The sequence below is a fragment of the Loxodonta africana genome, chromosome 3, assembly GCF_030014295.1.
Source record: "Loxodonta africana isolate mLoxAfr1 chromosome 3, mLoxAfr1.hap2, whole genome shotgun sequence".
NCBI classification, from domain to species: domain Eukaryota; kingdom Metazoa; phylum Chordata; class Mammalia; order Proboscidea; family Elephantidae; genus Loxodonta; species Loxodonta africana.
In genome coordinates, this window is record NC_087344.1 from 14,075,781 (window position 1) to 14,102,394 (window position 26,614).

The 26,614-nt window shown below is 36.6% G+C and overlaps 1 protein-coding gene across 1 annotated transcript; it reads left to right on the forward strand.

Annotated features, from left to right (window-relative positions):
- The first annotated feature begins 11,310 nt into the window (after nucleotides 1-11,310).
- LOC100672301 (olfactory receptor 7G3-like) lies at nucleotides 11,311-22,011 on the forward strand. Its single transcript, XM_064279834.1, has one exon. It carries the CDS (start codon nucleotides 21,064-21,066, stop codon nucleotides 22,009-22,011), a length of 948 nt encoding a protein of 315 aa, XP_064135904.1. The 5' UTR covers nucleotides 11,311-21,063.
- The last annotated feature ends 4,603 nt before the right edge of the window (nucleotides 22,012-26,614 follow it).

A 26,614-nucleotide genomic window follows, 5' to 3' on the forward strand; every position in this document is an offset into this window, starting at 1 on the left:
CTTGGGCCTTAGTTAAAGCTGCAGCTTCCTGGACCTCATTCAAGGACCAACGATTTTGGACCCTGGGGATTGATCCCTAGGGAAAGTATGGTTAACAAGACCCTTGTGAAATAGTGATGAGCTCTATGTTCTGGAACCATAGTTTTAATACTAGAATATATTTAGAATCTGGTGTATGAAAGACTTTTTTCAATTTTATTTGTGAAATATGTCATACGTAGAAAGTGTGTGTAATGTACCTGTAGTTCTTGTAGAATCTTCATATAATAAAAGCACATAACCATCACCTAAATTGAAAAGTAGATAATTATGGTCATCTTAGAATCCCCCTGTGAGGCCCTCCCTATCTCCCAGAAGTAAGTACTATCCTGAATTTTGTATTTATCTTTTTTTTTTGCTGTTCCTTATTTTGAGATGAAGCCTATGAAATTGCCAGCATTTCAATTTTTGATCTACTGAACTTCCAATTCCATGCATTTCAACAAAATAGTTTTACCACTTCTACATACATCCCTTTCCTCCATCTCATAAATGACATCTATGAAACACTCACAGCTAACATTGCACTTAATGGGCCGGGTGCCTCCCTCTAGGATCAGGAAAAAAAAAAAAAAAAAAGAATGTCCATTCTTTCTGCTTCTACCTGTGGTGGCAGTTCTAGCTAGGGGAATTATGCAAAAAATAAAAAAGTAAAAGAAAATAAATAATTAATAGGTACCCAAATTGAAAAGGAAAAAGTAAAGCTATCTGTATTTGCAGATGTTATGAGAGACAATGTAGTGAAAATCCTAAAGAGTCTACTAAATCACTATTTGGACTAATAAACACACTCAGCAGAGTTGCAGAATACAAGATCAATATGCATAAATCAACTGTATTTCTACATACTTGCAATTAATAAACCAAAAATATAATTAAGAAAAGAATTCCATTTACAAAAGCATCAAAAAGAATACAATACTTAGGAATAAATGTAAACAAAGAAGTATAAGACATATATTGAAAAGTATAAAACATTGTTTAAATAAACTTAAGAAGATCTAAATAATTAGAAAAAATACACCATGTACATGAATTGTTAAAAAAAATTTTTTTTGAATTGTTAAGATGGCAATATTTTCCAAGCTGATCTACAGATTAAACACAGTCCCTATCAGAATTCCAGATTTTTTTTTTATATAAATTGATGAACTGATTCTAAAGTTCATATGGAATTGCAAGGACACAGAATAGCCAAAACAATCTTGAAAAGGAAGAACAAAGTAGGAAAACTCACACTTGTTGATTTCAAACTTACTACAAAGCAACAGTAATCAAGATAGTGTGGTACTGGTGCAAAGACAGACATATAAATAGATTAGAACTGAGAGCCTTGAAATATATATATATATACATATATAAAACTCATCTCAACAAAGGTGCCAAGATCACCCAATGGGGCAAGACTAGTCTTTCTGACAAATGGTACTAGGACAAATGGATAGCCACAAGCAAAAGTATAAAGTAGAACTCTTACCTCAAATGAGATTTAAAAAAAAAAAAAAAAACTCAAAGTGAATCAAAGACCTAAATGAAAGCACCAAAAGTGTAAAACATTTAGAAAACATAGGGGTAAATCTTGATCTTGGGTTTGGCAAAGGATTCTTAGATATGGTACCAAAAGATGCAAAAAATAAAAAATAGATAAATTGAATTTGAAAACATTATGCTTCAAAGGGTACCATGAAAGAAATAAAAAGACAATCCATAGAATTAGTGAAAATATTTGCAAACCACATATATTACATTTTTAATCAAACATGAAAAGACAACCAACTAAAAAAAAAAAGGACTTGAATTGACGTTTCTTCAAAGAAGAAATGCATAAGAAAAAATACTCAACATCATTAATCTTCAGGAAAATGCAAAGCAAAACTTCAGTGAGATACCACCTCACATCCACTAGGATAAAAAAAATAGCACCTATTAAAATTTTTTTTTTAATAAAAGAAAAAAAAAAACGTTGGCAAAGATGTGGAGAAATTGGAACTTTTACACATTGTTGAAGGGAATGTGAAATGGTACAGCCATTTTGGAAAATATTCTGGTAGTTCCTCAAATAATTAAACATAGTTGCCATATGACCCAGTAATCTCATCCTAGGAATATACAAAAAAAAGAAAACATAAGTCAACTCAAAAAATTGTACACAAATGTTTATCACAGCATCTCAAATGACCATCAAGTAATGGATGGATAAACAAAATGTGATATGTATGCAAATTGGAATATTATTTGGCCATAAAAATGTATGATGTAGTGCTACATGCTATAACATGGATGAAGTCTGAAACATTATACTAAGTGAAAGGAGCCAGTCACAAAAGACCACATATTACATACTCCTATTTAAATAAATTACCCAGAACAGGGAAATCTATAGAGAAAGAGAATAGCTTAGAGTTAGCTTAGGGCTAGGGGTGGGTGTGGAATGAGAGGATAGGGAGTGATAACTAAAGGGCACACAGATTCTTTTCCAAGTGATGAAAATGTTCTAAAATTGACTGTGGTGATGGTTGCATATATCTGTGAATAGACTAAAAACCATTGAATTGTGCACTTTGAATTAGTAAATTGTATGGCATTTGATTTATATCTCAATAAAGTTGTTAAAAAATTAAAATCAATTTGGAGGAACTTTGCTTAGATGGTGGTAATTGAAACTATCAATGAGAAGTTTTAAAACCATATTGTGACCCAGAAATTAGGCATGAATTTATATATCACATGTGCACATTGTAATGGATTATAAATGGTAAGTTATTATTGCAGAAAAAAAATTATAAATGTTTTTAAGTTTACCATATACCTTTTTAAAAGCATTATCTAGATTATTACAGTAAACAAATAGTACCAAGTTTCATGTATATTACATCCTGTGTAGGTACAGATTTAGAAGTAAAATAGTATTGCAGAATGTGCAATGGTTGCAAATGTTAAGTTTGATGTGAGTACCCTTGCAACATCTATTGAAACATGAAGAGGATACTCAGCACTACTGGGAAAAGAAACTTTACAAAAACTAAACATTAATGTCATTTGAGAGGAAGGATTTGACAAACTAATTCGTGTTTGTTCTTACTTAACTAAATCCACCATTCAAATTCTCCCTGGTTTCTGGAACATAATCTCTCACTGCTGTCCTCAGCATCACAGCCCATAGAGCAGTGTGGCATTTAGGCACAGTCACCTTTGTCTCAATGACAGGCCAAAACTGATGAAAAATTCTTGTGAGGGGCCTGAGTGTTATTATAAATCTCAAGAGTGGAACTGTAAGATTATGAGTCATACAAGATTACAAGTGTTCGAAGTGCTCGAGGCTCCCATACTTTTTAATAATTTTTTTTTGAACGTTTATGACATCTAGAGGGCCTCTAGAGCTGGGGCCCAGCATAGGGACTCCTTTTGCCTAGATCTAAGTGTATTACCGCCTCCACATTATAAGCTTAAATTTTAATACTACCTAACCGATTTAAAATCCTAGTTTGCAACATAATTGGATTGTATTAATAACATCAAGAATTTCTTAACATTATGTTCATAATAAATTATCAATTTAATGTGAGTTTTGTGAAGACAAGAATTCACAGAGAGAGGGCACTTGGGCTCAATGATAAGCTGTTCTTTGATGTTAGATGTCGTCGAGTCCATTCCAACTCATAGTAAGCTTATACACGACAGAGTGAAACACTGCCCAGTTTTGTGACATTCTCACAATCCTTTCTATGTATGAACCCATTGTTGTAGCCACTGTGTCAATCCATCTCGTCTAGGGTCTTTCTCTTTTATGCTGACCCTCTGTCATACCAAGCATGATATCCTTTTCCAGGGACTGGTCCCTCCTGATAACATGTTCAAAGTATGTGAGATGAAGTCTTGGCATGCTGGCTTCGAAGGAACACTCTGTACTTCTTCCAGGACACACTTGTCCCCTCTTATGGTAGTCCATGGTATATGCAATATTCTTTGCCCAAACCATAATTCAAATGTGTCAATTCTTTTTTGGTCTTCCTTATTCATTGTCCAGGCTTTGCTTTCATACGAGACAACTGAAAATGTGATGGGTTGTTTCATGTGCACCTTAATGTTCAAAGTAACATCTTTGCTTTCCAATGCTTGAAAGAGTTCTTTGCAGCAGATTTGCCCAATACAATGTCATTTGATTTCTTGACTGCCGCTTCCAAGGGTATTGATTGTGCATTCAAGTAAAATGAAATCCTTGACAACTTCAGTGTTTTTTTCATTTATTGGGATGTTACTTTTAGTCTGGTTGTGAGGATTTTTTTGTTTGTTTTGTTTATGTGGAGGTGTAGTCCATATTGAAGGCTGTAGTCTATGAACTTCATTAGTAAGTGCTTTAAGTCCTCTTCACTTTCAAGCAAACAAGGCTGTCATCTGCATGTAGCAGGTTGTTAAATCAGTCTTCCTTCCATCCTGATGCTGTGTTCTTTGTAGAGTCCAATTCTCAGATTATTTGCTCAATATACAGATTGAATAAGAATTGTGAAAGGATATAACCCTGACACACACTTTTCCTTATTTTCAACCATGCAGTATTCCCTTGTTCTGTTCTTATGAGTGCTTCTTGGTCTATGTATAGGTTCCACATGAGACGATTATTTGTTCTGTAATTCCCATTCTTCAAAATGTTATTTGTATTATTTTATGATCCACACAGTAGAATGCCTTTGCATTGTCAATGAAACAAAGGTATTTCTGGAATACTCTGCTTTCATCCAAGATCCATCTGATACCACGTTCCACGTTCTCTTCTGAATCCAGCTTGAAAAAAGTTTTGATATCTTCACAAAATTTTACTTATGTGTGATAATAAAGATATTGTTCAATAATTTCCACGTTCTGTTGGGTCACCTTTCTTTGAAATGGGCACAAATAAGAATCTCTTCCACTCTGTTAGCCTAGTAGCTGTCTTCCAAATTTCTCGGCATAGACAAGTGAGCACCTCCAGCACTGCATCCATTTGTTGAAACATCACAATTGGTATTCTGTCAATTCCTGGAGCCTTGTCTTCATCAATACCTTCAGTGCAGGTTGAACTTCTTCCTTCAATACCATCAGTTCTTGATCATATGCTACCTCGTGAAGCCATTGAACATGGACAATTCTTTTTGGTACAATGAATCTGTGTATTTCTTCCATCTTCTTACAATGCTTCCTACGTCTTTCAATATTTTGCCCATAAAATACTTCAAAACTGAAACTCAAGTCGTGAATCTTTTCTCCAGTCCTTCCAGCTTGATAAATGCCAATCCTGTTCTTCTATTTTGGTTTTCTAACTCCAGGTCTTTGCATATTTCTTTATAATACTTTGTCTTCTCAGGCTGCCCTTGGAAATCTTTTGTTCAATCCTTTTATGTGATTATTTCTCCCCTTTGCTTTAGCTACTCTAAGTTCAAGAGCTAGTTTCAGAGCCTCTTCTAACAGCCATTTTGGTCTTTTCTGTATTTTTGATGACTGTTTTGTTTTCTTCATGAATGATGTTTTTGGTGTCATCCTGCAACTTGTCTGATCTTGGGTCTTTAGTGTTCAATGTGTCAAATGTATTCTTGAAATAGTTTCCAAATCCAGGTGTGAGATACTTAGGGTTGTTCTTTGGCTCCCACTGACTTGTTTTAATTTTCTTCAGGTTCATCTTGAACTCCATATGAGCAATGGATGGTCTGTTCTGCAGTAGTCTTCTGGTCTTGTTCTGGCAGATGATATTGAGCTTTCTATTGTCTCTTCCCACAGATGTACTCAATTTTATTCTTGTGTTTTCCATATTGTGATGTTCACATGTATAATCACCATTTATGTTGTTGAAAAAAAGATATTTTCAACGAATAAATCATTGGTCTTGCATAAATCTATCATGCAAGTTCCAGTATAGTTTCTATCATCAAGGCCATATTTCCAATTATGGATCCATCTTCTTTGTTTCTAAATTTCACATTCCATTCAGCTCTAATTATCAATGTATCTTGATTGCATGTTTGATCAATTTTAGACTGCAGAAGTTGGTAAAAAATCTTCAATTTCCTCATCTTTGCATTAGTGGTTGGTGCATAAATTTGAATAATAGTCATATGAACTGATCTTCCTTGTAAGTGTATGGATATTATGTTCTCACTGACAGCGCTGTACTTCAGAATAGGTCTTGGAATGTTATATTTGATGATGAATGTGATGCCATTCCTCTCCAATTTGTCATTCCCAGCATAGAAGACCATGTGATTGTTGAATTCAAAATGGCCAATACTAGTCCATTTCAGCTCATTAATGCACGGGATATCAACCCTCATGCTTTCCTTTTCATTTTGATGACTCCAATTTTCCTTGATTAATACTTTTTACATTCCATTTTCTGATTATTAATGGATGTTTGCTACTGTTTCTTCTCATTTTGAATAGTGGCACACCAGCAAATGAAGGTCTCGAAAGCTTGACTCCATTCAAGTCATTAAGGTCAATTCTACTTTGAGGAGGCAGCTCTTCCCCAGTTGTATTTTGAGTGTCTTCTAACCTGAGGGGCTCATCTCCCAGCACTATATCAGACAATGTCCCACTGCTTTTCATGAGGTTTCACTGGCTATTTGTTTTTTAGAAGTAGATCACAAGGTCCTTCTTCCTAATCTGTATTAGTCTGGAAGCTCTGCTCAAACCTGTCAATCATGGGTGACCCTCCCGATATTTGAAATATTAGTTGCATAGCTTCAAGCATCACAGCAACACACAAGCCACCACAGCACAACAAACTGACTGATGTGTGGTGGGCGTCATCTATAGAATTGGCTAATTAGGTGATCTCAATTGGCTTGAGATGATTTTGAGGTATTTGAGCTTCCCGTATGTGGAAGTCTTCAATTCTAGTAAAACAAAAACTATACCAAACCTGTTGCTGTCAAGTCAATTCTGACTCATGTCGACCCTCTAGTACAGACTAGAACTGCCCCATAAGGATGCCAAGGAGTGGCTGGTGGATTTGAACTGCTGACCTTTTCTTTAGCAGCCAAGCTCTTAACCACTGCCTCACCAGATCCAATAAGGATATATAAATCCTGACTCTAATGTGCTTGAACAATACAAAGAATTAATTTTCATTAAAAGGAAAAGACTTCACAGATAGAGAATGCACAAGAACAGGACACAAGCACTTTATTTAGTCTCCCATGAAGTGGTTCCATCCTAGAACTTGTTCCCCTCGTCATCTGATTGCTGCAGCAGATGCAGGTGTTATACCCACACATGTTGCCCAGAGAGAAAACTTACTGGGCTTTACTGGGTGTATTGGTAATAGACCTTCCCATGGAATCATCTAGAGATATTCCTTCCCATCTCATGACTGAGAGTAGGATCATATGCCCCTTCTCAGTCTAATACCCGGTGTGGGGAAAAATGGTTAGTATGAAAATCTTAGACTGACCTTCTGAAGTGTAATTCCTGTTGGGACATTAATCCCCAGAACCATAACGAGTACTTACAAAAAATGTCTGGCACAATAGTAAATATTCAATAAAACTTAAATAGTATTATTGTGTTCCAGGTATGGCCTATATTCATAAGTCTTCTAATAATTTGGATCTCACATATTTTTAACACTTGCTTCAGTGGTTATATTTGTTTATCCTCATTGTAATAATTATCAGTAGTTTTTAATCAAGCTAGAGGACAGCTCGCCACCATGCACTCAAGGTATTTTCTAGTGTAGACCTTCGTACACTGATGTCCACAGAACACCTGAAGACCCTAGTCACCTGAGACACTTGTCCATACTGCAGGGTCCTGGACCTTATCCAAAAATTACTGACTTTGAATCTCTGGGGAGACACCTAAAGGAAGAGACTCCTGAAGCACTTTTTGAAAATTCTCATGTACCATGAAATCTGACAATCAGGCATTAATATTAGAAGAACATGGGAGAATATATTTATAATCTGGAATATAAAAGCCCTTTCCTCAACTTGTTAAAATGTCTGTATAACCTATACATCAATGTTTGTTGAGCACTTCTCACAATAGCCAAAGGGTAGAAATGTCCATCAACAGATTAATAGATAAATGAAATGTGGTATATGCATAAAATGGAAAATGATTCAGCCATAAAGACAAATGAAGTCTTGATGCATGCTGCTATATGGATGAACCTTGAAAACATCATATTGAGTGAAATGGGTCAGTGACAAAAGGAAAAATAATGTATGATCTCACTTATATGAAATAAGCAAATATACAGAAAGGAAAGATTATTAGTTGTTACCAGGGGAAGGGGAAGTTTTTGCTTAGGGGGCATTGAGGTTATGTTAAAAGTGGTGGAATGCATTGGAAAATGGTCATAATGGTTGTACAACTTGAAAAAAGTAATCAGTGTCACTGAACTGTACACATAGAAATAGTTGAGATGGTGAATTTTATGTTTATTTTCACCACAATAAAAAATATCATATCCAAAGTAATGTATAAAATGTATCTGTAGTTCTTACAGAATAGTAGTATAATGAAAACACATATACCCATCACTGAATTAAGAAAAAAAAATTACTACCCCCATAGATTCCACTTGCATTCATCTAATCACATCACCCTCCCAATTCCCAATGATAACTATTATCCTGAATTCTGTTTTTATATTTTTTTGTGTGTGTGTGGTTTTTTCTATCAGGTTGTATTTTATGAAATTTCCAGTATTTAATCATTTTTTGATTTACAATCTCACATTTTCAAAGTATTCAATAGCATCTTTATATCACTGCTGTATGAATCTGTAGATGATTTATTAAATAAATGTGCCTCTTATAAAACTTATTAAAAATTTAATCATAATAGATAAATATGGGGTCTTGATAGTCTGTCTCGCCATTGTGCTTCTGAAGTTCAACCCTATTGTCGGGTGTAGCACTAATTCATTTATTTCCAATACTGTATATTTTTACATTATGCATGGTGATTTAAAAAAAAATAGCCTCCTTCTGATGTCAATGGAACTGCTGGTAGCTAGTTTTTTGCTATTATGAATGATGTTGTTTGAATATTTTCGTACATGTCCTTGTGCAAATGAGCAAGAGTTTTATACTTGGGGTAATGTTGTTGGGTATAGTGAAGGTCTGTTTGCCTCCATGTAGTTCCAAAGGGTTTTCCTAAATGATTGAATCAATTTAAACTCCCTTTAGAAGTCCCAGAAACCCTGGTGGCATAGTGGTTAAGTGCTATGGCTGCTAACCAAACGGTCGACAGTTTGAATCCGCCAGGTGCTCCTTGGAAATTCTACGGGGCAGTTCTACTCTGTCCTATAGGGTTGCTGTGAGTTGGAATCGACTCCACTGCACTGGGTTTGGTTTTGTTTTTTTTTTTTTGGTTTTAGAAGTCCCTGGTGTTTGACTTCTTCAACAATACATTTTCATTTATTGTGATGATTTAGTGGGTATAAAATATTATTACATAATATTAAATAATAATATTTATTATGAGGTTGAGACTCTTTCACATGCTATAGCCCATTATTTTTCTTCTTTTGGGAAGTATATATTTATGATATATCTGGAGAGCCCTTTGTTTTTATTAAAGAATAGAGCCATTCTTTGTAATACCATTTTAGACATAAACTGCCCATTTATGTGTTGGTCTTTTTTGAGGGGCTCTCTTTTCAGATCAAGAGCTCTGTTGTATCTACCCCTGCATCAGAATTGCAGGTCTTAATTATGGTAGCATAGCAGTCAGCAAAAAACAAGTTTACTGTCTTAAGGAACGCACCCCAAACAACAGTTAGTTACAATCACCAAGGTACATTGTATGTCATGTTGACTGGGTATCTGATCATTCATAATCTACTTCAACATTGTTGATAACAAAGAGCAATAGTCTCAACCCATAGTGGAAAAGAAATGTATATTGAAGTTACTAATTTGAAATTGAAAAAATTGGTAGTAAAACTTTCAAAAGGTAATAAAATGTCTGTTACGTGTTCAGCTGATTTTGATTACAGAAAATAGAAAGTGCTGTAATAATATGTAGAAATTGGATAAACCTCCAATGAGCAATTTACATAGAAATAGTTGTTGGTGCTTTCATTTTTTAGGATACATTCACTGTATTATCACTTGTATGTATATCAGGAATTCATATCACTTTATAAATACACTATTTTTTTTTAGCCTAAATGAGGTGTTAGTCTTCCTGACATTGAAGTTAGGGTAGCAGTTTCTTTCAACACATATTGTGGAAGAAGACTAGCATCAATTACAGAATAGAGGTGTGCCCATGTTTGTAAGTTATCTGAAGTGGATGTGAGAAGAAGGAGGTGGAGGGAAGAAAAAGTAATGCATACCAATGCATATTCCGGACCTCTCTGAATGAGAAAGTCAGCCAACATGAAGCTCTTCCCTCTCTGAGACTTGCTCCATAAGGATTTGCAAGAGTTTGACTAATGAGATGCTTTGAATATTGAACCCTCAAGGGCGGCAGAGACTATAAATAGTCTACCTGTGACCACCCACTCTACAGCCCTGCCCTGGTAAGTAGCAGCACACCTGAACCTTGTCCCAAGGACCAACACTTTCCACAGGAGCCTGCCTGGCCCTTCTCTTTGCCTCTTGTGCTTCCTCAATACAGAGCTTCCATTTTTATCCTTCAACCTCCAGAGGCGAACTGAATGTCATTCTTTAGTTCTGGCACCAAGGTAATCTAACATCCCCTAGTTTATCTTTTGCAAATAGGGAGGGGTCTTTTTCTATCAGCCTATTTTGGACAGCAGTGAGTTGAGTACAGATAGAAGAGGAGCAGAATAGAGTCATCTGTGAGGTCCCTGCCTAATTGGTCATCATATTCTTGACATGCTTCCTTGTACCTTTGCTCCAGTACTTGATCAGCTCTCATTCTGCTAACAATCTACTCTGACCCTGAAGTTTCAGGGATTTTTTTCTTCCTCAAGAGAAAACTGTCCTTGCTCAGTTTTTATGAATGCTTTAGAATTCTCTAAAATTTTCTTTTAGTTCTTTGGTAGGGGGCAAGAGCATGTGGTCAGCTTCTCCTTATGTTTCGGTATCTGAGTCTTAACACCCTTTAGTAGGGAAAACCTTTGGTCTTGACCCAATTCCTGAGCTATGAGGACTCAGATAGGATGTGGAGAATGAGGGTGACCCCACAAGCTATATTCCAAGTCTACTAGTGTTCTACTAAATATTTTAAAGACAACACAGCACAGAATAATAGGACAAATACCCATGTATCAATGTTTCCAGAATTAATAAATGTTGACTTTTGCTATTAGAGTTTTTTTTTTTTTGAAGTAACTAAGTAGAATGCATAAAGACACCCTTTATATTACCCTCCATTTCCCTTCTTCCATTCCTAACAGGCAACCACATTCTTGAATTTGGTTGGTCTCTGGTATATTTTAACTGTACATGTGCATGTATACCACAACGACAATGCCCATCAGCCGGAAAAAGGTTAAGTTGTGATGTAATCAAAGAGTGGAGTATCTGAAGGTAGCTGGGGTTAATGAACCAAAGCAATACTGACACATCAACACATGTATTATTTTAAAGAAACAATTGTATTGTAAAAAGTTATCAAAGGTGAAACAAAAACATTCTTTATGGATAGAATCATAATATATGTACTGAAAACACAGGCGACTAATGCATCCCAAGTTCTGTGTAGCAGTTTCCCTGGGGGAGGTAAAAATATTGAGAATGTGTAAAAATAAAAGAGGATTTCAAATAAGTACACATTATTTTATTTTAAAAAATTCTCAATGGAAGCATGGCAGCATTTTTTTTTAAATAATATTTTATTGTATTTTTGGTAAAGATTTAAATAGCAATTTAGGTTTCCTGTCAACAATTTCTACGTGAATTGTTCGGCGAAGTGGGCTTTAATTAGATGGTGCAAACTGGTGCGAAAATAGGCTTTTATTATTTTTCTCTGTGCTTCTCGGTATGCTCGAAATGTTTCATAATTAAAAGTGTAAATTTATGTATATGTAATTTTAAAACTTGTTTAAATTTTCCATTACTATAGATGTCATTTTATATGAGGTGCTTTTCTCTTCTGAGTTTTTATTATTTGGGTTGGTGTATCTAATTTATTCATTTTAATTGCTATATATTTTATAATATGTCCATTACAAATGAACGTTGATATCATTCATATTCATTTGGGCCCTTTCTTTTCCATGCTTTTTTACACGAGGAGGAGTCCCAGTGAAGTTCTAGCATGTCTGTTCCCCCTAAAATTTGCAGTTATCTTGGTAGGGATGTTCTTTCTCTACTCTTCCCCGATTTTGATGCACCAATTACTCCCTTCTGTAATGAACCATCATGCTGTGCCCATGCAGAACAAATCACAATGGGAAATACTGAGTGGTTGTTATATTTTGAACACTGTGCTTGACACTTTTGTCTATTTGTTTTTCATCCTTGCCAACTGCGATAAGGTTTTATGATGGTTCCCATTATACAATGAGGTGATGGAAGATTCTCAGAGTTCTAAAAAATCCTTTTTGACAGAAAAAAAAAACACTGGATTAAAAAAAGATACTGGATTAAAATTAGTTGTGTGTGAGCCCAAACCTTACACCAATTAATTGATGCTATTATGGTTTTTTATTTTCATTCTCAGGGCCCAGAACTTCCTGTCAAACAGCCTGGATGTTTGTGTTGGGGGAGAATTTTTTGCCTTGCTCAGTTAAGCTAAAAAAATAAGAATCTTAATGAGTTGTTCACCCTTGAAATAGACACTTTCTCAGACTTTTTTTTTTTTTTAATGTCCCCCTTTATTACTATGTTAGCAATGTTTCGTTTTTTCTTATGGCAAGTGATGCTGGTTTTCTACTTTATCAACATTTAACATACATACAGAACAGTATACAAATTACAAATATATTAATGATTTTTGCAAAATAAACATGGCCATGTAACTACCACCTAGATCAAAAAATTCAACATTGACACTGCTTCAAAAGTCTTCTCGGTTTCCCTTCCCAGTCATTTCTTTCAAAAAGATAATGACTATTGAACTTCATCCTCATTGATTAATGAAAGCTTGGAGTGTTTACTAGAGTCCCTGCCTGTGAAGGCTGAGAAAGCTCAGGGTTTATTTTTAGCCTTTGTGTGTCCTTTTCAACTTGAGTGTCTTAACTCTGTGCAGCTAGGAAATAAAACACATTCCTGAAAGAAAACAGCAGCACGTAATGGAGGCTCATTTCTCTGTGTTCCCTTTTTTCTAGGATTTTGGGCTCTTAAGTCCTGACTGCCTTGGTAGCCCTGAACTCTGATTGTGTCTCCCTCGCTCTGTCAGTCAGCTGATAGGTCTGACTTGTCACTTTTTTTTGTTGTTGTACTTTAGATGAGGGTTTACAGAACAAAGTAGTTTCTCATTAAACAGTTAGTACACATATTGTTTTATGACATTAACAACCCCACGACATGTCAACACTCTCCCTTCTCAAAATTGGATTTCCTATTACCAGCTTTCCTGTTCCCTCCTGCCTTCTAGTCCTTGCCCCTTGGCTAGTGTGCCCCTTTAGTCTCATTTTGTTTTAGGGACTGTCTAATCTTTGGCTGAAGGGAGAACCTCAGGAATGACTTTATTACTGAGCTGAAAGTGTGTCCGGGAGCCATACTCTCAGGGTTTCTCCATTCTCTGTCAGGCCAGCAAGTCTGGTCTTTCTTTTTGAGTTAGAATTTTGTTCTACATTTTCCTCCAGCTTTGTCTGGGACTGTCTATTGTGATCCTTTTCATAACAGTCAGTGGTGGTAGCCGGGCACCATCTCGTTTTACGGGGCACAGTCAGGTGGAGGCCATGGTAGATGTGGTCGATTAGTCCTTTGGACTAATCTTTCCCTTGTATCTTTAGTTTTCTTCGTTCTTTCTTGCTCCCGAAGGGGTGAGGCCAGTGGAGTATCCTAGATGGCTGCTCACAGGCTTTTAAGACTCCAGACACTACTCACCAAGTAGGATGTAGAACATTTTCTTTATAAACTATGTTATGCCAATTGAGCTACATGTTCCCCAAGACCATGGTCCCCACAGCCCTCAGCCCAGCAATTCGACACCTCAGGGAGTTTGGATGTGTCTATGGAGCTTGATGATCTTGCCTTGTACAAGTTGTGCTGGCTTCCCCAGTATTTTGTACTGACTTAGCCTTCACCAAAGTTGCTGCTCATCTATTGCCTATTTAGTGTTTTTCCATCCCCATTCCTCCCCTCCCTCATAACCATCAAAGATTGTTTTTTTGTGTGTGTAAACCTTTTCATGAGTTTTTATACTAGTGGTCTCATACAGTATTTGTCCTTTTGTGATTGACTTATTTCACTCAGCATAATGTCCTTTAGATTCATCCATTTTATGAGATGCTTCATAGATTCATCATTGTTCTTTATTGTGTAATATTCCATTGTGTGTATGTATCACAGTTTGATTATCCATTCATCTGTTGATGGGCATCTAGGTTGTTTCCATCTTTTTGCTGTTATGAACAACACTGCAGTGAACATGGGTGTGCATATGTCTACTCATGTGACAACTCTTATTTCTCTAGAATATATTCCTGGGAGTACGATTGCTGGATCATATGGTATTTCTATTTCTAGCTTTCTAAGGAAGAGCCATATTGTTTTTCAAAATGGTTGCATCACTTTGCATTCCCACCAGTACTGCATACGAGTTCCGATCTCCCCACCACCTTTCCAACTTTTGTTATTTCCTGTTTTTTTTTTTTTTTTAATTCATGCCAGTAATGCCAGGGTGAGATGGTATTTCATTGTGGTTTTGATTTGCATTTCTCTAATGGCTAGTGATCACGAGCATTTCCTCATGTGTCTGTTGGCCGCTTGAATGTCTTCTTTGGTGAAGTGTCTGTTCATTTCCTTTGCCCATTTTTTAATGGACAATTTTGTCTTTTTGTTTTAGAGGTGTTGGATTTTCTTGTAAATTTTAGAGATTAAAATTTTGTCTGATTTGTAATAGCCACATTTTGTCCCCCAGTTTGTAGATTCTGTTTTTACTCTTTTGGAGGATTATTTTGATGAGCATAAGTATTTAATTTTTAGAAGATCCCAGTTATCTAGCTTATCTTCTGGAGTTTGTGTGTTGTTGGTTGTGGTTTGTATCTTGTTAAGGCCATGTATTAGGGCCTCTAGTGTTGATCTTTTTTTTTTTCTTTTATGAACTTCATAGTTTTAGGCTCCTTATTTAGGTCTTTGATCCATTTTGAGTTAGTTTTTAAATATGGTGTGAGGTGTGAGTCCTGTTTCACTTTTTTGCAGATGGACATCCACCAATTTTGCCCGCACCATTGGTTAAAAAGACTGTCTTTTCCCCATTTGATGGGCTTTAGGCCCTTGTCAAAGATCAGGTGACCATAGGTGGATGAATTTACATCTGGGTACTCAATTCTGTTCCATTGGTCAGTGCATCTGTCATTATACCAGTACCAGTACCAGGCGGTTTTGACAACCAGTACCTGGCTGGTTGTGCTTTATGGGGTTTCTTCCCTTTCCATATGAAGTTAATGATAAGTTTTTTCCATCTCTTTAAAGAATGTTGTTGGTATTTGGATTGGTATTGTATTTGTAAATAACTTTGGGTAGAATTGTCCTTTTCAGAATGTTGAGTCTACCTATCCATGAGCATGATATATCTTTCCATTTATGTAGGTCTCCTTTGGTTTCTTGCAGTAGTGTTTTGTAGTTTTCCTTCACAGAATTTTTCTAAAGCATTGGTTCATAAGAATAATTGGCAAATGCATCAAGGACATAGTCAGTTAACTCTTACCTGGTTTTAGGGATCCAGATATTCTTGAGAGTCTCATCTTAACATAGGAAATGGAAGTGTCCTAGAGTTGATCTTAGTACACAACCTTGAGATTCCCACACAAGGCAGTGGCCAATATTTCCTGACTCAGGCTTTGATAGGACCCAACCAGCTACAGAAGGAAAGAAGATCCAAAATTACATGATTGATTTTCAATATTTCTTTTTCTAACATCTACTAATTTTACAATGGAGATGCTGAGTCAAAACATAAAAGGAATAGCGAATCAATGAAGCTACTGAGCAGCATGGGATTTTTTCCACCGTCTGCCATAAAAAGGGAGAGAGGAAGGGAGGAACAGATCACTGTGGGCTATATGGGAAGGGAGTAAAGAAATGAGAAAATAAATTTAGGAGTAATAACCTATTAATAGATATTAATTGTGACATTACTTTTGAAATTGAATGGTTCCCTTTTCCACTGATTTATGTGTAAAAATGTGAGCGGCAGTTAAACAGAAAAGAGTATATATGTGTTTATTTCATACATTGTTGTGTGTGACAAGGTAAGAAATTTCTAAAACAATAAAGTTACATTATCTTATTCAATTATCATGATAATCTTAATACTTCACACTCACCAGGTTCCAGGCTTCCTGCTAAGCAATTTGTATTGATTACATTTTTTAAGTACCACAATTATACAAGTATCTGAAGTGTCCAGGTGTACTTTGCTCTGTGTTTTTTTCTCCTTTAAGGCTGACTTGACAATGTTCCTCAATTTTCTACTACTGTTGGGACCCTCCTGTCAAGCAGCCTAGGTGTTTGTGTTGTTAGATTGTGTCTTTCTCATTTTAGGATTCTGCTTGCTGTTGTTATTAGATGCCATGGGCTCAGTTCTGGCTCAGCAACCCTGTGTACTACACAGAACAAAACACTGTCCACTCCCACACATTTCTCAAGATTGTTGCTATTGTTTGAGCCCATTGTTGCAGTCACCATGTCAATCCATCTCACTGAGTGTCTTCCACTTTTTTGCTGATCTTCTACTTTACCAAGCATTATGTACTTCTGCAGGGACTGGTCCCTCCTGATAACATGTCCAAAGTACTTGAGACAAAGTCTTGCCATCCTTGCTTCTACGGAGCATTCTGGCTGTATGTCTTTCAAGATAGATTTGTTCTTCTTCTGGCAGTCCATGGTATATTCAATATTATTTCCTAACACTATAATTTAAACACACCAATTCTTCTTTGGCCTTCTGTTTTCATTGTCCAGCTTTCTCATGCACATGAGGCCATTGAAAATAACATGGCTTGAGTCAGGCACACTTTAGTCCTCCAAGTGGCACCTTTCCTTTTTAAGATTTCAAACACTAATAACTGAAGACCAGATGAGTTGTGGAAGGACATCATAACTGAAGAGAGCAAAAGGTCATTAAAAAAGACAGGAATGAAAGAAAAGACCAAAACTTGCTCTTGACTCTTAAACTTGCTCTTGAACTTAGAGTAGCTAAGCAAATGGAAGAAACAATAAAGTAAAAGAGCTGGACAAAACATTCCAAAGGGAAGCTTGAGACAACAAAGTATAATATTATAATGAAATGTGCCCAGACCTGGAGTTAGAAAACCAAAAGGGAAGAACAGGATTGACATTTTTCAGGCTGAAAGAACTAAAGAAAAAATTCAATCCTCAAGTTGCAATATCAAAGAATTCTATGGGCATAATATTGAACGATGCAGGAACCATAAGAAGAAGATGGAAGATATACACAGAGTCACTGTACAAAAAGAATTGGTTGATGTTGAACTATTTCAAGAGGTAGCATATAATCAAGAACTGATAGCATTAAAGGAAGATGTCCAAGGTACACTGAGGCATTGGTGAAAAACAAGGCTCTAGGAATTGAGGGAAGACCAACTGAGATGTTTCAACAAATGTATCCAATGCTGGAAGTACTCATCTTTGCCAAGAAATTTGGAAGACAGCTACCTGACCAGTCGAGTGGAAGATATCCATATTTGTGCCCATTCCAAAGAAAGGTGACATAACAATGTGGAAATTATCAAATAATATGATTAACATCACACACAAGTAAAATTTTGCTGAAGATAATTAAAAAAAAAACCATTACAGGAGTACATCGACAAGGAATTGCCAGAAATTCAAGCTGGATACAGAAGAGAATGTGGAACCAGGGATATCGTTGTCGATGTCGCATAGATCTTGACTGAAAGCAAAGAAAACAAGAAAGATGTTTACCATCTTTTATTATTATTATTATTATTGACAATGCAAACACATTCAAATAAACATGTGGATCATAAGAAATCACGGATAACACTGGGAAGAATGGGAATTCCCGAACACTTAATTGTGCTTTTGTGGAACTGTACATAGACCAAGAGACTTTTGTTCGGATACAACGAGGGAATACTTGATGGTTTAAAATCTGAAAAGGTGTATGTCAGAATCGTATCCTTTCACCATATCTGTTCAATCTGTATGCTGACCATTTAATCTGAGAAGGTGACTTTATGAAGACGAACGCAGCATCAGGTTTGGAGGAAGACGAATTAATAATCAGCAATGTACAGATGACACAACCTTGCTTGCTGGAAGTGAAGAGGGCTGAAACATCTACAGATGAAGACCAAAGACTACAGCACTCAGTATGGATTACACCTCAACATAAAGAAAACAAAAATTTTCACATTGGGTCGAAAAGCAACATCATGATAAGTGGAGAAAAGATTGAAGTTGTCAAGGATTTCATTTTACTTGGAACCACAATCAACATCCACGGAAGCAGCAGTCAAGAAATCAAATGATGTATTTCTTTGGAGAAATCTGCTGCAAAAGATCTTTTAAAATTGTTAATAAGTAGAGATGTCAAGATTCTGCTTTGAACACACTAAAAAAATTGTTGCTTTTTTTCTCCAGTTTTTTCAAGGCTCATGCATTTCCTCCTTCCTCCCATTCTTGAGCTTTGGGTAAAAAAAGATATGCTGCATATCACCTGGGTGCCCTGTTAGCGCAGTGATTAAGCACTCAGCTCCTAATCAAAAGTTGGCAGTTTGAACACACCAGCTTCCCCACAGGAGAAAGACATGGCAGTCAGCTTCTATTAAGTTTTCAGCCTTGGAAATTTTATGTGGCAGTTCTGTCATATAGGGTCACAATGAGTGGAAATCAACTCACCTGCAATGGGTATATATCAACTTATGAGAATAATATTTCAATCTTCAAATAACTGGAAGAAAAGGAAATCTCATTTCATAATAGCTGTTAAGCTTAAGGTTTCAGCTAGTACATTGTAGGTTGACATCACGTCCTGAGTTTGGGTCCTGTTTTGATTCTGTCACCTGTTGGATACTACCTATGTGGTCAGAGAGCAAGTGACCTCAACTACCAGGGAAAGCACTTGGTTTTAATTCAGGTGAAAGGTTTCAAGAGGTAAGTAATAGAATTTGTTGCCCCTTCAGGATGCCTTGTCCTGCCCTACTCAGAGATTATATCACCCCAAAACAGTGGTCATATAAGGTCAGCTCCAAGTTCTGGCAGCCAAAATTCAAATCCTGTTTTTACCTCTTTGCAGAGTACCATGTACTTTGTATCTGCAACTTCACTTTTCTTTTACCTTTACACGAGGTCATGGATAAAATGTGAGATAATAGGAGCACCTTATTCATATGTCCATTGTGAGAATAAAAACAGGTAGTATAGTAAATCCTGAAAACTATGCCTGCCAATAATCAGAGATCAGTAAGTGTTAGTGTTGGTAAAGAGAGCGGTTTATAATAATTATGATGTTTATTACTATGCTTTCTGATAATACTATTAATTAAAACAATAATAACAAGGGACGTCCTAGTCATCTAGTGCTGTTATAACAGAAATAGCACACGTGGATGGCTTCAGCAGACAGAAGTTTATTCTCTCACAGTGTAGTAGGCTAGAAGTCCAAATTCGGGGTGTCAGCTCCAGAGTAAGGTTTTCTCTTAGTGTTGGCTCTAGAGGGAGGCCCTTGTCATCAATCTTATTCTGGACTAGGAGCTTCTCAGTGCAGAGACCCCAGATACAAAGGATGTGCTATTCTCCTGGCTCTTGCTTCTTGGTAGTATGAGGTCCCCACATCTCTCTGTTCATTTCTCTCTTTTATATCTCAAAAGAGACCGGCTTAAGACAATCTAATCTTGTAGATCTCATCAACATAACTGCTGCTGATCCATCTCATTAACATCATAATGATAGGATATTTGCAATACATGGGAAAATCATATCAGATAACAAAATGGTGGACATTCACATAATACTGGGAATCATGGCATAGCCAAATTGATACATATTTTGGGGAGACACAATTGAATCCATGACAAGGAATAAGAACCTAAATGATGGAACATTTAAATGGAAATAAGAATATAAAGGACAGATTTTGAGGAACAACTGAAAATGAAAAAGCTTAGTTGAGTCATGAGAATGAAATCCTGGCCAGCTCCCTCAGCAGAGCATGGCGAGCCAGGTCCCCATCTCCTCTTGAGGTACATCAAATCTGTTCTTCCGTGAATATGAATCTATTATACATGGGCCACAATGGTTGATGCTCTAGAACAGTGAACCTCAAAGTGTGATCCCCAGACCAGCAACAGTAGCATTTGAGAAATGGTTAGAAAGAAAAATTTTAGAGCCTTAGACCCCAAATTCTGAATTCAATACTCTGAGGGTGGGGCTTAACAAGTTCTTCAGCTGATTCTGATGAAAGGAGGAGTTTGAGAACCACTGCTCTAAAAACATAGGTGTAGAGTTTGTGTTTATGCTAGTTTGAAGGCTTAGGAAAATTCCCAAGGAAAAAGCCATGTATTTTTTTCTACTTTATGGCTGTTAGTTGGCACAACGTGAAAAAATAGTAGATATACAATAAACACAAAGATACTACCTATTTGCTCAGAGAGTAAAGGATCTTTAAAACCAGGGAGAGCACTTGTGTCTTTATTCAGGTGAAAGATTTTTGGAAGATGTGGTGATGGAAGAGAGAGAAGAATAGAGAGAAAACAGGAGGGAGGAAGGGAGAGAGGATGGGACAGAGACAGGTGAAGGGAGAGAAAGACAAAGAAGGAAAGGGAAAAGGAAAAGAAAAGGGAAGAGAGGGACAGAGAGAGGAAAAATCTGTAGTATTCACTTAGTTTCACAATATAGATTCTAGAATTTCTCTGAAATACACAATTCTTCTAAATCTGTTATATGTTCTATCACTTCTATCATCAGACTCATGAACAGCATGGCATCAGAAAACCAAACTGGTGTAGCAGCATTCTTCCTCCTGGGGCTCTCAGAGGATTCAGAACTGCAGCCCTTCCTCTTCGGGCTATTCCTGACCATGTACCTAGTCACTGTGTTGGGGAACCTACTTATTATCCTGGCCATCAGCTCAGACTCCCACCTCCACACCCCCATGTACTTTTTCCTCTCCAACTTGTCCTTCGCTGACATCTGTTTCAGCACCACCACAGTCCCCAAGATGCTGGTGAACATCCAGACTCAAAGCAAATCCATCAGTTACACAGGCTGCCTCGCCCAGGCTTGCTTTGTTCTAATGTTTGCAGGTGTAGAAAATTTTCTCCTTGCAGCAATGGCCTATGACCGCTATGTGGCCATCTGCCATCCACTGAGGTACACAGTCATCATGAACTCTTACCTCTGTGGCCTGCTGATTCTCTTCTCCTTGTTTATTAGTTTGGTGGATGCCCTGCTTCACAGTCTGATGGTGCTGCGTCTGTCCTTCTGTGCAGACCTGGAAATCCCTCACTTCTTCTGTGAACTTGCTCAGGTCATCAAACTTGCCTGCTCCAATACCCTCATCAATGACATCCTGGTATATTTAATACCTAGCATATTGGGTAGTGTTCCTCTCCTTGGGATTATTTTCTCTTACATTAAAATTGTCTCTTCCATTCTGAGCATGCCATCAGCCGGGGGAATGTATAAAGCTTTCTCCACCTGTGGGTCTCACCTGTCAGTGGTTTTCTTATTCTATGGAACAGCTTTTGGAGTCTACATTAGTTCTGCAGTTACTCATTCTTCCAAAAACTTAGCAGTAGCTTCAGTGATGTACACTGTGGTCCCTCCAATGATGAACCCCTTTATCTACAGCCTGAGGAACAGAGACATGCAGGGGGCCTTGCAGAAACTCTTCTGGAGAACATCTTCTTTTTCTTAGTTGTATCATCTGCCTTAGGCTTGTGCTTCTATAATGAGTCAAAGTGAAAGAATACTTGGTGAATCAGAAGGTTAGAATCTTCCAGTAACAAGTTTTTTTTTTACATTGTGATAATATTTTTGTTTATTATTAATTTTAAATAATTTTTACATATGTGTGCATATTTACTTGCACACTTCTGTCATCACAATTTTTACTTTGATAATTTAGTACGTTAAAATGTCGATTTATTGTTTTTATTTTTGGCAGATATATATTTAACAAAACGTTTGCCGTTTATACATTTTTTAGTTGTACCTTTCAGTGACATTTATTACATTCTTCATGTTATTCAACCATCACCACTATCCATTTTCACAGTTTTTTCATCACCCTTAACTCAGTGTCCCCTAAGCAATGAGTCTCCATTTCTTTCTTCGTCCTTAATGGCCCTGGTAACCACTAATAAACTTCAGAGTTTATACACTTGCTTACTCTAGGTATTTCATATAAGTGGAGCTGACATTTCACTCAGCATAATGTTTTCAAGGTTCATCTATGTTGTAGTATGTATTAGGACTTTATTTCTCTTTATGGCTGAGTAGTATTTCATAGTATGTATGATATTTTGTGTATCCATTCATCAGTTGATGGACATCTACCCTGTTTCCACCTTATAGGTATTACGAATAGTGCAGCAACGAACATTGGTATACAAGTATCTGTGTTTCTGCTTTCAAATCTTTTGCTACAACCATCGTATACCATAGTGAATAACAGTATTTCAACATGGAATCCAAATTTGCTCTCCTCTAGCTTTGTGATATTTCATTGGTTGCATACTATGACTGGTTTCCCTCAAGGTCACCAGATGGCTGCATCACTTACAGGCATCATATCCCAGAAAGCTGACTATGACTTCATGTTTTTTGTTTTTTAATAAAGAGGTGGTATTTCTAATGAGTCATTAAGAATACATCATTTCATTGCTTAGACACCTGAATTAGGATGTACAAGCCCCTTATTAAACTATTCTTTTGTGAGGAGAATGGGATTATTATGAGTGCATTTGACCAATCATCTAGAAAAGCTGTCCTCCAACCTTAATGAGTATAAGAACTGGAGAACTTGTTAGATAACAGATTCCTTAGCCTATTCTAAGAGATTTGGGCTCAGTAGTGTGAGGGGAGCCCACTGGTACAGGAAGTATTCAATAAAATTAGACTAGTATCATTGTATTCCTTATCTTGCCCTGTATTCTTTGCTATTAAAACCTTTTGCTTTCACACGTTTTATAAGACTTGCTTTAGCAGTTATCATTGCTTACCTTAATTTAAGTATGTATCAGCATTCTAAGTGAATCTAGCAATATAATCTAATACATAATTATTAGACATTCAAGCTAAGGTGAATTATCTTTTCTTGACAGTTGATTTCCTATGATTCTTTCTCACTGATTACTTGCTAGCAATGACTGACTTCTTCCTTTTTTCCTTGAGTCACCCTTTCTGTTTCTGATTCTTTTTCAGATGAAATACAGACATTAAATGTGTTTGAATAAAGCAAATAGAATCACTGCAGTCTTAGAAGGGGTCTGCCATGTATTGGAGGAGTCAATTGTGATACTATAGAGAAGCTAGGAGAAAGTTTGCTTTTATTGGGGATCATTATTACACTAAGGAGAGAATTCATGTTGAGAATGGATGACTTCCTGGAAAATTAAGTGAATGCCTAGAGAGCCCCCTGCTCTGCTCATCACTGAGTTCCATTATGTTCAGCACCACTTCTAGGGACAGCTCCCAAACTGGCATCCAAGTCCTCTGCTAGTGAGTGGTTCACCCAATGATGTCCTTAAATTACCTGCAGCATTTTGGGCCTTTGTTAAAGCTGCAGGTTCCTGGACCTCATTCAAGGACTACTGTCTCTGAACTGTGGGGATAGGTCCCTAGGAAAAGTATTGTTAACAAGGTCTTTGTGAAATAATGATGAGCTCTACATTTTGAAACCATACTTTTAATGCTAGAAGGTATTTAAAATACGGCGTATGAAATATATTCGTTCAATTTTATTTGTGAAATATATGTAAAAATGTGTGTAATATATCTGAAGTTCTTATAGAATATTCATACAATAAAAACACATATACTCAGCACCTAAATTGGAAAATGGACATTTACAATCATCTTAGAATCCCCCTGTAGGGCCTCCCAGTCTAATCACCCTCTCTCTGTCCCAGAAGTAACCAGTATCTTGAATTTCACATTTATTATTTTCTTTGCTGTTCCTTATATTGGTTTGGACTCTATGAAATTGCCAGCATTTCACTGTTTTTGATCTACATAACCGTCATGTTCATGTGTTTCAACATATTAGTTTTACTGCCTCTATATGTATCCCTTCCTTGAACCTCATAAATGGCGTCTATGAAAAACTCACAGCTAACATTGTACTTAATGGACTGGGTGCTTTCCTCTAAGATCAGGAACAAAAAAGGATGTTCACTCTTTCTACTTCTATTCCATTTGTGGTGAAGGTTTGAGTTAGTGCAAATATGGAAAAAATAATAAGAAGAAAAGAAAATAAATACAAGTTACCCAAACTGGAAAGGAAGAACTAAAACTATGTTTGCAGATGACATGAGAGATGACCTACAGAAAATTCTAAAGAATCCATCAAAAAAAACTATTTGGACTAGTAAACATGCTCAGCAAGATTGCAGGATACACAATCACTATGTAAAAATCAGTTGTATTTCTATATCCTTGAACAACCGAGAAACAAAATTAAGGGAAAAATTCAATTTATAAAAGCATCAAAAAGAATAAAATACTTAGAAATAAATTAATAAAAGAAGTGGGAGACATATATTGAAAAGTTAAAACATTGTTGAAATGAATTTAAGATGATCTAAATAATTAGAAAAAAATCTATGTTCCTGAGTTGGAAAACTTAACATTGTTAAAATGGCAATATTCTCCAAAGTGACCTACAGATGAAACATAATCCCTATCAGAATACCAGATTATTTCTTTATACAAATTGACAAACTGATTCTAAATTTATGCGGAATTACAGGGGACCCAAAACAGCCAAAAGAATCTTGAAAAAGAGAACAAAGTAGGAAAACTCACATTTTCAACACAAAACTTACCACAAATGCAACAGTAATTAAGATAGTGTGGTGCTGGCACAAGGATAGACATATAGATCAATGGATGAAAATTGGGAGCCTAGAAAAAAACCCATATATACCTGGTCAGTTCATTTCAACAAATGTGCCAAGATTCATCCAACGGGGATATAATAATCTTTTTGACAAATGGTACTAGGACAAATGTGTAGCCACATGCAAAAGCATAAAGTAGGATTCTTACCTCAAATGACATTAAGAAAGAAAAAGAACCCAAAGTGGATCAAAGACCTAAATGTAAGAACTAAAACTGTAAAATGCTTAGAAAACATAGGGGTAAATCTTGACCTAGGATTTGGCAAAGAATTCTTAGATATGACACCAAAAGTACATGCATCAAAAGAAAAAAAAAAAGATAAATTGGATTTAAAATGCTTTACTTCAAAGGATACCATCAAAGAAGTGAAAAGACAACATGTAGAGAAAAAATTTGCAAATTGTATGTGTTCATATATTTTTATTCAAGCTAAAAAGACAAATGACTAATTAAAAAATGAACAATGCACTTGAATAGACACTTCTACAAAGAAGAAATGCACAGGAAAAGATGCTCAGCATCATTAGTCATCAGGGAAATGCAAACCAAAACTTCCATGTGATGCCACTTCAAATCCACTAGGATATAGTCTATTTGGAAACCCTAGTAGCATAGTGGTTAAGAGCTACAACTGCAAACCAAAAGGTTGGCAGTTCGAATCTACCAGGTGCTCCCTGGAAACCCTATGGGGCAGTTCTACTCTGTCCTATAGGGTTGCTATGAGTCGGAATCAACTCGATGGCAATGGGCTTTTTTTATAGTCTGTATTTAAAAAAAAGAAAATATGCACAAGAATTGGCAAAGACGTAGAGAAATCAGAACTCTTGTACATTGTGGATGGGAAAGTGAAATGGTGCAGCAATTTTGGAAAATATTCTGGTAGTTCCTCAAATCATTAAACATAGAATTACCACATGACCAGCAATTTCACTCCTAGGTATTTGTGGGCCAAGATTTTCAGGGGTTTGGCAGTCGTAAGATGTTATGATCACCTCCGTGGTGGGATCTGCTGTGAGTAGCCAATCAGTTGGAAGGGAGTTTCCTTGGGTGTGTGGCCTGCATTGAATATAAGTGGACATTCTGGCAAGGCTCATGAGATTTTTGCTCCTGCTGGATCCTTCAGCTGCTTCTGTTCGTCTGACCCCTGGTTCTTGGGACTTGAGCTAGCAGCTTACCTGTAGCCTTGCCTGCTGATCTTGGAATTCATTGGTATTTGCAGCCTGTCAACAATAACCCTGCCCCCTGACCTGCCAATCTTGGGTTCGCCAGGCCCTGTGGCTACGTGAATCAGGAGAAGGCTCTATCCTGACCCACGGACTTGGGATGTTCCAGCCTCTACAACTGTGTGAGCCATTTCCCTGATATAAGTCTCTCTGTGAATGGATAGAGTTGCAGCA

Bases quoted from the DNA above. Each gene is read 5' to 3' on its own strand.
- LOC100672301 (XM_064279834.1), top strand. From the start codon at position 21,064: ATGAACAGCATGGCATCAGAAAACCAAACTGGTGTAGCAGCATTCTTC.